Here is a 12,775-nt window from a genome sequence, read left to right as displayed (position 1 = left end):
TGCTCTGCATGTAATCGTCCAATAAAATTTACGGGGATCCCGAAATTAATATCCAATCACAAGAGAGAACGCTATAAACCGACACCCGTCTCACTCATGGTCTCACTGCCAGTGCACGCCAGAGCGACAGATGGGTGAATGTTTATGCGCCTACAATGGCGGAGCAGGTAAAAATCCTTCCCAATGTCTGTTTTGTTGGTTTTTATCATGTTTTATCACACTTATGGATCTGAGATGATGCTAGATAACTCAAAGCTTGAAGACCGCAGTGCATTAATGTGGTGACGTAGGGACGAGCGAGGGGACTGCTAACTGCAGTAACTGACAGGAAGTTAGCTAAAAGAACCATTCCGCTTACAGCACCTTTAAGGCAGTGCTGGAAAATAATGATGGCCACACAAAATATTGACACGTTGGGCCTAATTTGGAGATTTTCACTTAGGGGTGTACTCACTTTTGTTGCCAGCACTTTAGACATTAATGGCTGTGTGTTGAGTTATTTTGAGGGGACAGTAAATGTACACTGTTATATAAGCTGTACACTGACTACTTTACATTGTATCAAAGTGTCATTTATTCAGTGTTGTCCCATGAAAAGATATAATGAAATATTTGAAGAAATGTGAGGGGTGTACTCACTTTTGTGAGATGCTGTATAAGTGGGAAATAAACTGTCTTGTGGGTTTATGGTTTACTTTGGTCAAAATTATATCTGTCAATACAGATCTGTGCAGTGTTTTGTAGTAAAACAGCAAAGTTGGTTGTGTTTCGGGGAATTAACTCCTATTTCTTCCTGGTTTGACAATTCCTCACAGGGAAAAACCCAATGAGCACATTATTGTTGGAGGAGATTAATGTTTTACTATGATAGTGTGCCTTTATCACAGAATCCTTGAGCATGAAGGCAAAGCAAAACTATTTGGTAATGTATTATGTAACTCGGTCCAATACTTCCTTATCCCTTGGTTTTCTATAACAGATTCACAATCCCAAAACTTTATTTTATCTGACCTTATCATATTAAGTTAAACGGTGAAACCAGTTTCTGTTATGGTCCCTTGTGGCATTTTGTGCCTATATTTCAAAATTAAATCATACATTTAATTACGCAACCTGAGATCTACACAACAATATGTTAGGAACTGAACATTAACATGAAAATGGTTATACAGTGAGTTTATGTGATCAAATCTGTACTCATTGAGGGAACTTTAAAGCAGTCATGGATTCTGTTGAAAGAGCTCATCACCTGAATAAACTCACATGAAGAAGACTAACAATTTTTTAAAGAAATGTTAAAATTAAAACGCAAATGTGGCAATATCTATCTAACTAATTATACATTATTATAGATATATGTACACAACAAACATCTAGATGCTTGATAAATAGTGAGTTAAAATCTTTATTTAGTTTTATATATATATAACATATCAGTGTCAAAAGTTTTTACTAAACATATTTTGGATCAAAAATACTATGTACAGGTCTTAACATACATTTTTCAGCATGTTTTTTCAATAACAAAATGTCTCATAAATCAGACAATCATGACTGAAAACTGTATCTTATGAATGCATGTTGAACCGATTAAGTGACAATTGGGGGGAGGGGGTATCCTCTTGGGAAGGGTTTTGGGACCACATAAAGGTGGATAGTGACCCAAATTAATACAGCCACAACTGCAAAGGCAGCTAACATCACCGGACCATGGTAACAAATGTATTTATTTATTTATTTTATTTTTTTGTCATTGGCCTGTTTTTGCTTGTGGGGTCTGACCATGGCACATTGAGGGGAGAAGAAAGGAGAATAAATATTGGCTCTTATCTCCATATGGGGGAAGTATCTAGATGTTTCTTATTATTTTACTTTTTTCTTTCTCTATTATTATTATTATTATTATTATTATTATTATTATTATTATTATTATTATTATTATTATTATTATTGTTACTATTTTTATTTATTTATTATGTCACCATGAAAACAATAATATGGAAGCCATGAAACATGAAATATGACTTTGTATTATGAATTTGTATTATGAATTTGTATCAGATGTCCCTGTATCTATGTGACCACCTGTGAACATTTAATAAATATGTGAATTACAAAAAAATAAATCAGACAATCATAATAATTATAGACTCCATTTACAATGTGTTACATAAACACACCCTTCAATAATTTACATATTGCTGAATTACTCTTTTCTCTCAAATTGCACAGTTCTTCATCTTAAAAAACATATAACGGCACATATCTATCTTTTCATAATATTTTTCTGTACATTTTTATATTATTTTTTTACATTATATATTTGTATTTCTTAAATGTGTGAACATACCTGGGTAAAAACATGTTCTGATTCTGATCCAATTTCAAGTAGGAGGCCAGAAACAGTAAAGAAAAAATGTCAATCTTCATAAAGTATTAAAGAACAAATTATCTCTGTGCGTGTTTGCCTATTGCAGCTCAGGGAAGGATATACATATCTTTACATGATTTTTTTCTATACAATTAATCAGGCATGCCATGTAAACAAGAAAATTATACATGAATAACATAATTGTTTTAATTACAAAAAAAAAGTTCACACATTCACTTTAATTTATCACCCTTTACGCAAAATGCAATTTCATGTTTTTTCTAAATGTATACAGGTCTTTGGAATGTCTGTATGAGGTCATAAGGGGAGAAGTCCAGCCCCCCATTACCAACCTTACTTAGCACTACCTCCACCTTGGATGAGTAGATAACTCTGAATCTCACTGGCATTTGGATTCAGGGCAAATCAAGGCAGACTGGGCTTTTTGGAAGGCGGGGCTTAAAGAGACTTTCTCTAAAACAGAGTTTTTCAGACAGAGGCTGACAATGGAAGATTTAGCAATGGCACTTAAGGAATATAAAGGGTTTTTTGGACACTAAATAATGAAGGCAGTTTCTAGTAGAAACCCTTTTGAGATATACAGTATATGACCTTTAATAATAATCATAATGCATTTTATTTGAGGAAGCCTTTCAGGACACTCAAGGTCATCTAACGTGTCATAAATAAAAAATAAAAAAACAATTCAAAACATGTAAAAGTAGTTCAAGAGGTATGATTGAATGTATTGATTGATTCAGACTGGCGGATGTGAAGGAGGTCGGAGAGTTAAGTGGGGGCAAGGTTGTGTAGGAGTTTTTAGGTGAGCACAAGGTTTCAATAATCAATCCAGTGTACTTTTTCTTAAAAGATGTGTTAGATGATTGGGTGTGTGTAAAGATCTGGACAGCCGAGTTCAGAATGATTTTGAGCCTGGTTAGCAGTTTTTGTGGGGAGGCCAGTGAGAATAGCATGGCAGTAATCAATCCAGGATGTGAACTGCATGAACCAAGACTTTAGTGCTGGATTGAGACAGGGATCGGGGAAGTCTGAAAATGTTGCGGATGTGGAAGAAGGCAGATCCAAGGCGATTAACTTGGTTGGAGAAGGGAACAGGGAATCGATGATGAGGTTCAGGGGTGGGTGTTTATGGATTATTGAAAGGGTTGTTTTGGAGCCAATGAGCAGGGCCTAAATCTTGCTGGCATCGAGCTTCACAAAGTTGAAGGAATTGTTATGGTGGGTGTAGTTGGGATGTAGACCTGTGTGTTATCTGCGTTCCAGTGAAAATGTAAACCATGGTGATGAAATACAGACTACAGAGGCTTGTTGAGGTGGAGAAAGTTGAGGAATGCCCAGAGTTAGCTGCACGGAGGTGGTCGTTGGTCATTTAAACCAGGGCAGTGTTAGAAATGTGACAGGGGCGGAATCCAGATTGGAACAGTTCATGGAGGTGGTCTGCGTCGAGGTGGGACTGAAGTTAAGTGGCAACAACCCTCTCCAGAGTTTTGGTAATGAAGTGTGGAATTGCAGCCAGTTATATTACAGTCAACGTGATAACGTTTTACAAAGTAGTTTGAACTTATTTTCTAAGTAACTTAAATTAACCAAACTAGATTATTCCATAGGTTAGCTTTGCTCTAGTTAAACTTCTTCCAGTGTGAAGTCAAGACTTTCAAAGTAGCTTCCATAGCAGTGCTAATAAATAACTAACAATTAATACAAACATAATGACAGCAAAAGATGCCCATCTTCTCCTCTTACTATAGTAGTCTTGCTGGTTTTTAAGGCTTGTTTTGACCTCATCCAGACTCTGTTTATCCTCCTGATGTAGCCGTTCCCAGTTGTCCCTTTGTTCTTTAATCCAGGCGTCTCGATCTCTCACCATCTCTTTCCTGCATTGCTCTAGCTTCCTCTCAGCATTTTCTCTTTGCTCTCTTTCTAAACGGACTGCTTTCTCAGAAGCTTCCAGTTTTCTTCTCGATTCTTGTCGCTGAGATTCTTCTTGTTTTTTCCATCTCTTTTCCTGTTCCTCCCGATCTTTCTTTCTCATCTCACGCTCTTTTTTGATGATTTCGTCTTTTTCCTTTAGCTGTTTTGCTCTCAGTGTTTTCCCCTGCTCAATCTCATTGTTTTTCAATTTCAAATCTGTCTCATGCTTTCTCTTGAGAACCTCAAACTCTTTTCTCAGGTTTTCATGATCTCTCCTCATCTCTTCTTCCTTCTCCTTCAATTTCCCCTCCACTTGTTTTTGTATTATTTCCTCTGTGTCCTCAAACATCTCAGTGTTGTAACTGCCACCATTTTCTTTCACCATGGTCTTGATTGTTGTCAGCAGCTCACTGACTTGTGAGCGGTTTGTGTAATCCTTGTTATTGAAGACCTGGTATCTGCCCCCACAGTCCTTTATGAGTTGTTGAAGGCCACATGTCTCAATATAACTCTCAATAGACTGCTCTTCCAGCTCTTCTCCTCTGGTGAATACAATGATGATGAAGTCTTCAGACTTCTTGCCAAAATGCTTCTTGATCAGTTCTACAGAGTCTTTTTCCTCTTGTGTGATGTTCCCAATCTGTAGCACCAGTAAGAACACATGAGGTCCAGGAGACAACATGCTGATGCATTTTTGAAGCTCAAGTTGAATTGGATCATCAAACAAGCTTGGGGTTTTGACCAGGATGACAGACTGTCCATCGATCTCTCCTGTTGCTTTCTTACAATACTTCATAGCTGGCTTTGGGGCGATTTGGGGTTGGAAATGCTTTTCACCCAAAATTGTGTTTGCTGTTGAACTTTTCCCACTGCCAGTCTTCCCAATCAGTACCATCCTGAGATGCTCGGTGCTCTTATTTTCATCACCTTCCGTCTCATTTGTTCGTTTCACATTCTTTTCACCCTTCAGCTCTATAATCTTCTCCATCTGAGCCTTGATGATCGTGTCTTTTGTGAAGCATCTGGATGCTTCAACTCTCATATTCTCCACATAATCCAACAGCTCTCGGATCTGCTTCTTGTCCTTGACATTGAGAACAACATATCTTCCTCCACAGCTCTGACATAGCTCCTGGATCTCCTTGTTTTCCTTTACAAAGTTAACAACATCTGGATCTGTAGGATCTGTCTCCACAGTGAACAGAATCATGGTGAAGTCATTGACTCGAGAGCTGAACATGTTCTGAATGATTTCTAACTCTTCCTTGTCTTCATCAGTGAGGAGACCCAGAGGTAGCACCAGGATGAAGGCATGGACGCCCTCAGGATCACAGACGGAGAAACACCGGAGTGATTCATCCATCACTGCCTTCTGAGGTTTTCCAGACAGGGCAGGCAGTTCCACCAGAGTAACCCAACGTCCACAAACCTCTCCCTGATGTTTAACACACTTTAACGAGTTGGAGACTGATTTAAGGTCTGTCTGACCTAAAATGGCCTTGGCAGCCGATGTCTTACCTGCTCCTCTTCTCCCGAAAAGAACCAGGTTTAAAGCTGGTTTGTTGGATTCAGAAACAGACTTTTGTTTCATGAATAGACCTATGTCCTCATCCTCAAACACCTTACATATAACATGCTCTCCTTTGTTTTCCTTTGCAATTTGACCCAGGTGTGTTAACAGCTCTGATTGTTCAAGGTTATTCTGCTTCAAGGATCTGTAGCTACACATACTGATCATGTCTCTCAAGGGTTGGTCTGGTAAATCTGGACTTTCCTCTCTGGTCATTGATTTTAGAACCATTGAATGATGAAATGATTGATCACTAAATAGTTGAAGGACTGTGCAAAGCTTTACTTTGTGATGTTCAGTGAAATCTTCTGGCTTTAGAACCAGCAGGAACACATGAGGTCCAGGAGAACAGAGATGAACACAATTCTTCACATGTTCTGTCAGTTTGTCTTCAGAGATGTCGGGATGTAGTAGATCTGGGGTGTTGATGAGAACTATTTCTTTCCCCTTCAACTGTTTTCTGACCGTCAAAAAGTCTGGTTCTTCCTCAGCGTTGAACTTTGTCTCTCCCAGTATTAAATTCCCAACTGAACTCCTCTCAGACCAGCTGTTCCCCAGCAGAATGACCCTCAGCTCAGACACTAAAAGAAAAAAATGTAATTAGAAAAAAAACGTACTCAGCCTTCACTACAGGTCCAAAGTGTTAGAAAAGCCCCAGTATTCCAGTGTTATTGCAATTTGAGTAGTTACAACATGTCCAGCAAATTTACTTTAATATTAGATTGTTCAGTGACAGTGCACACCAATCAACAGTTATACTGAATAATCACTTCTAGCACACTTCTTTGGTTCACACCAGACGCGAGAATGATACATTGTTTTGATTTTCAAATGGTTTGGTTCTTTTTCAAACCATTCATTTGGTCTAGTCAGAAGTCAACCAAAATGCATCAGTATAAGTCAATTGCCCCGTCAGAACATTCTTGTCACTTCTTGGTCAGATGTGTCTGGTACGGAGCAATAATGTACTTCCTGAATAGGTCAGAATTTCCCTGCGGGAAAACTATATAAAAGAAACTACAGGAAGTTGATTGTCTTCCTCATCCTATTATGCATAGTGTAGCTAACTAGGGGATATTGTTTAGTAAAACAATTACTCAGTGTTTCATGCAGTTGCGTCGGATCCAGACGGATCACTTTCCAACCAGAATTGGACCGCACAAGAGTTAGCTTGGAAGCGTACCAAGAAATCCTGTTCATCAAGGTCTTGGTACGCTTGTTTGGTCCACATTTGATGCAGAATACGCTTGCTATGTTCTAGCCTGTTCTAGCCTTCAATGGTTGAAACAATCCAGAGTTTAATTCAATCGAACCAAATGAGTAAGGTGTGAAAATGCTCTACGTGACCCAGGGTTAGCCTAAGGGGCTAGTTGTCATATGTTGTCCCCAGCCAGGTATTTAACAGAACCTAACATGGCCTCAAATAGAATAAAGGTAAGCAGGAGAATTGTCCGAGGTAAATAAATAGTTTAGGTTATTACTCTTAGCTTTTTCTGCAGCAGTGGAATTTGAAAGTTGATACATATGTGCCAACTTTAGTTAATGACTTCCAAACCCTTTTTGTGAATGCATTATTGGATCAGACTGTGTTACTACACCCTCTCAAGCATTATTTTGACATATTGACCTGCATATTCATCAAGATTGCTTGATAAATAGATTATATAAATCTAATTTCAGAGGACATCAAACTGTGCTAATTAAAATGATAACTGGAAAAATGTAGATGTTCTAAAACTTTTGACAGGAAGTTTATACAGGTACTTTAATCAAAAGACAACAACAGGTGATGTTTTACTGATCAATTTTACTCACTGTCAGGTGGCAACCATCCATAACTGCTGCTCCGCTTCATAGGTTGAAGATCATCTGAGACTGTAAGGATACAGAACACATAATCATTCAAATGTGGCTACGTTTTCATTTCATGATTGTACATATTTACATATTTAATTTTTTTAATTTTGAACATACTGAAATAGTAAAATCAATGTTTTTTGCCTGTCTTGATGTGATGTTGCATCATCCATTTTGTTTGAGCTTGGCACACCAAAATGTTAAGGATCATAGTAGAATTTGGTTTTGAAAATGAGCGACTAGTATATTTGTATAGTAAGATGTAATCTTCAATGTTGTCTGCGACTTTAACACTTGGTCGAGCAGCTTTGGTAGTAAGTGCTGAAGCTCATTCTTTGTTGAGTTTTGATGTACAGTAGCAAGCTTTTTTGTGTTGTATATCTTGGGATGACTTTGTTGTTGTATTTTGGTTGCTGGAATGTTGTGAAGCCAGAGCTTTATCTTTTGCTTTATCTAGCTGCATGCCATATGTTGACACTTGGAATGAGCTTTGGAGCATTGTGATCAACATTTTGGGGGACTTTTGGTTCAGTATTTTCTCCACACAGGCACAGACTTCGCACAACGCTACAGGGAAAATTTCTTGTCAATGTCCACTTACTGTGCAAGAAGCTAAACTAACTTTCGCTACTGGTGGGGAAAAATAGACATGTTTCTACATCTTCCATTTTGTGCCTCACAGAGACCTAGCTGTGTGGCTCTACACTGGAATCTGTGCAGCAGCTGGCTGGCTTCCAACTCTACAGAGCCGATTGCAACACACAGCTTACCAGCAACATAATAGGTATAAAGTTTTTTATGATGTGACTGATCTTACAACAATGTCCTCCTGATCTGGAATCCATTTAAATGTCTCAGCGCCAGCGATTCAAGAAGGCTTATGTTTTCAGGTTGTCTGTCCATCTGTGCCATTCTTGTCAACACAATATTTCAAGAACCCTTGGCAAAAAAACACACTAGGACCCACTTGAAATGATTACATTTTGGAGGTCAAAGGTCTAGTTCACTGTGACCGTAAATCTTGTATGCACACAATTTTAAGAATACATTGAGGGATTTTTGTCAAACTTAGCACAGACGTACACTTGGACTAAAGGAATAACCGATTTAATTGTGCGATTAGAAGCTTTACCTTCTTTATAGCATTGTCTAATACCACTGTACTTTCACCGGTCGGCAATTGTTTAACTCACACAAGATTAAATCCTCTAGGTTGTAGCTCTAGTCATTTATTAACTGCAAACCTTTTTATTCCCTTTATGAGTGAGTGTGAACACATGACTTAGCTTTTATAGCCTAGGGACCAAGGTGAATTTGATGGAATAGGTGAGTCCACTATATACAGGTGATACTTGTATAATTAGAATATCATGGAAAATGAATTGGAATTGAGGCAAGAATTCATTCAAAAGGGGCCCAAACCAAGTACTGAGTACATATGGATGATTATACTTTATAGAGGGCCGACATTTCTGTATTTAAAATCCCTTCTTTATTGATTTCATGTAAAATTCAAATTTTCTGAGATTTTGAATTTGGGGTTTTCATAAGCTGTTAGCTATAATTATCAAAATTATAACAAATAAAGGCTTGAGATATCTCACTTTGAATGCAATTAGTCTATATAATATATTATTTTCACCTTTTACGTTGAATTACTGAAATAAATGAACTTTTGCATGATATTCTAATTTCTCGAGTTTCACCTGTTTTGTGAAAAAACTCAATGCTATTGGTTCCCATAATGAAAGGAGTTATTTGTATTATTTCAAAGTTCTGCTCTAGCTTCGGTAGCAGTATCTGCTCTGACAACAGCTCCAGACTAACTTTATGTCAGTTTAGGAGATTATCTCACAAAACACCTAAACATAGTCAGATATCGAACTCACGGTTAGGGTGTAAAAACGGATTGCTGCTGCTGTGGCTCAGAGGTTTCCCTGTGTTTCCCTCTGTAAGAAACAGAAAAAAATTACATTTCAGAAATTAAAACCTCAGTCAAAGAACATTCAGATTCCTTTATAGTGTCAAGACTAAAGAAACATGGCACGCACTAGCAAATATTATTTGGTCAAAGGCTTAGAAAGTCATGAAGGCTGGGTAATGACCGAATGAACGAGATTGCGGGTACAAGTGGCCACTCAGGAGGGTGGTTGGCGTCTCCCTTAGAGATAGGGTGAGAAGCTCAGTCATTTGTAAGGAAAATCGGGGCTGAGTCGGTACTCCTTTGCGTAGAAAGGAGCCAAATGAGGTGGTTCGGGCATCTGATAAGGATGCCCCCGTTGCGCTTCCCTGTTCCAGGAGCGTCCAGCTGGAAGGAGGCCTAGGGGAAGACCCAGGACTATGTGGCCCAGGAAAGAGAAGTTTGGGGTTCACTGCTGGAGCTGCTGCCCCGGATAAGCGGTGATGATGAGAATGTTGCATTCTATATTTTACACTTTGTCATTTTAGAATAAAAAAAATTAAAGACTCGTGTTTCTTTCCTCTATGTTTAAGCGGTGTCATTTTTGTTTGAAAAAACAACTCAAGACAAAAATAATGACATAAAGAGTGTTAATTTTCCTTGAATGGGACAGGAATATTTACAGGAAAAAATTTGCCTACGTCAGGCATCATAACTTCTACCACGTAGCTGGTTTATTCGGAATAAAACGACAATATTCCCATAGCTGCTGCTCATTAAACACCTTATTTGGAATAGTATGGATCTTAATCGGAATATGCTGAGCCTGTAAATGTAGTCATTGTGTGCTGTGAAGTTGGATTTTGTGAATCCAATATTGTAAGCATAGACTGCTCACTATTTAATATTGTGTCACTACGTTATGGTACAGATTTGTTTTTACATTCGATATATGAGGAGGACGTTTTTGTGCGCTCAGAAGAAATCTTGATACAAGTTCGAGGTATATTTCTGCTCTACTCACCAGATGCGTCAGCAGTAGCCATGTTGAAAACACCAGAAGAAAGGCTTAGCAGGAGACCTTCAGTTACTCTGAAAACAAGACAAAACAACAAGTTAAAAGGATCAGTCAAGCATAATGACATACTGTCTGTGTGTGTGGTTCTCAAGCTGCACGGTGGCACAGAGGAAAAGGCTCCAGGGGGTCATAAAGGCAGCGCAGAAAATCACCGGCTGCCCTAACCTCACTAAATGTTGCTACCAAAGCTAGTTGTGTATCACATTTGTGTAAGCACATTTATGAATGTGGATGCTTGTGTGGGTGTGTCTTGTGTGTTTTTTTTGTTTTGTTTTTTATTTTTTTAATGCATATAGTTGACTATTTTTATAGTTTTAATTGAGTTATCTATTTATGCATACATACTTCCTCAATTTGATGTTTTTGCACTGAACAAGGACTGTACTTAATTTTGTTGTACTTGTTGAATCAATATTGTCAAACAATAACGATAAAGATATTCTATTCTATTCTATTCTATTCTATTCTATTCTATTCTATCTCTCAGACGCTGTTAACCTGGCGTCACTTCTATTTTAGTTGTTATGTCATATAGCAAAATGTTACTCACAATGAAACCTTTAAGTGTTTAAACGTTATGATGCAATACCAGCTGTAATACACTTGACATCCTTTGTGTGTGTCTCTGTTGTAAGTGTTTTAGGTGATCAATAAGCTTTTTTTTACAACAAAAGCAAATTTTACAAAATCACTTGAGCCTCACCCACAGACTGGGATCTCACAGCTCCTTAGATTCAGATTCAGACAACCTTATTTATTCCCCAAATGGACAATTCATTTGTGGCCTTTCCCAGCAATACATCCAATATAAAACAGTCGACAAAAAGTTGCATATGCCAATTTTTCTGTCAATTCATTTGTTTCCATTGACATCTTATCATTGTTTTCTGTTTCTCTTTTAATTAGTGCTTTTAAAAAAAATACCAATATATTGGAATAATTTCAACCAAAGTCCTCCTATTCCTACTATGCAGTTTTATTAGATGGAACTATTTATAGAGTGCATCATTTGTATGGGTCATTATTTAACATAACGTCCGCACAACAGCCTAATGCCCATGGAAACACTTTAATTGTAATAATTGTAAAAAAAATAAATCAAATTAGAAATTTAAAAATATTGGAGCACTTTTTTTTTCCAGAAAACAATTGTGTAGTCAAAAGACTCAAATGATATTTATTTGTTTTAACAATTGATTTCTGGAAAAGAAGAATGTGGAATTGACTGAACTAAACTAAACAACATGCACATTAACTAACATTCCTAAAATAAAAGCATTATTCGGAAAATATTAAAGGAAGTAGTATATTGCTATTATTGTTACATAAGATAGACATTATTTTAATTTCAAATAACATTCAGACATTAAACTGCATAAAGTGCAATACAAACGGAAATAATTATGGTGTTCTAAGAGTTCTGACAGGTAGTTTATGGAAACTGAACAATATTTCAACCACGAATGGTCTAATAGAATAGAGTACACACAGCCTACGATAAGGTGTCACGCCATCTTAAAGCAATAGGTAATTATTAACTTTAGAGACTATTTCTCCAGTCAAATCACGGATCTCTCTCTCTCTCTCTCTCTCTCTCTCTCTCTCTCTCTTCCACACACACACGCACAATAAATGGACAAAATAGCATTTAATTTCGATAGTACTGATATCCCAAATAGCTTCTGTTAATCTACAAACTAGTATTAAGTGCACTGCACAAAAGTTTAATCTGAGGAATACCATCCAAGCATTCTTTTCCAGTTATGAGTTTGTTAACGACTTTTTTAGAAAAACTTTTAACAAGCTGTCGTGTCGTGTAGGCCAAACCGATCGATAGTAGCTCGCCTTAAAAGTAGTTCAGATTATATTTCAATTGAACTCGTGTCACTAAAACAAGTTTCAACATGCACAAACATCTTATAATTAATTGCAGCGTTTTTTTTTCGTGTGTTTGAATCTAGTTTAGTTCAGTTTACTCACCTACTTTTTCTTGCTACGCCATTTGAAGTTCGGGCTGAAAGTGAAACTAAAAAATTGCCTCTTTTTTTTTTAGAAACTTTATTAACT

At 37.3% G+C, this 12,775-nt stretch overlaps 1 protein-coding gene across 2 annotated transcripts in view; it reads right to left on the bottom strand.

The window, feature by feature from the left end:
* Positions 1–2,072: 2,072 nt before the first annotated feature.
* Positions 2,073–12,775, bottom strand: part of LOC307265639 (GTPase IMAP family member 8-like) — a 45,285-nt gene continuing 34,582 nt past the window's right edge. The window contains exons 1-5 of one of the 2 annotated variants that reach the window (XM_080047419.1): positions 12,689–12,709; positions 10,655–10,722; positions 9,620–9,679; positions 7,689–7,748; positions 2,073–6,454 (exon numbers count right to left, since the gene is read on the bottom strand). In XM_080047419.1, coding sequence (XP_079903545.1) covers positions 4,047–6,454; positions 7,689–7,748; positions 9,620–9,679; positions 10,655–10,676 — 2,550 coding nt within the window. In that variant the 5' untranslated portion in view covers positions 10,677–10,722; positions 12,689–12,709 and the 3' untranslated portion in view covers positions 2,073–4,046. Of the gene's footprint in view, positions 6,455–7,688; positions 7,749–9,619; positions 9,680–10,654; positions 10,723–12,688; positions 12,710–12,775 lie in introns of those variants that run through there. The other variant, XM_080047420.1, reaches the window with a different exon arrangement.

Source organism: Ammodytes marinus (genome assembly GCF_949987685.1).
Source record: "Ammodytes marinus genome assembly, chromosome: 2".
NCBI classification, from domain to species: Eukaryota; Metazoa; Chordata; class Actinopteri; order Uranoscopiformes; family Ammodytidae; genus Ammodytes; species Ammodytes marinus.
The sequence above is the reverse complement of the archived record's forward strand: the minus strand, read 5'-3'. Positions and strand labels throughout refer to the sequence as shown.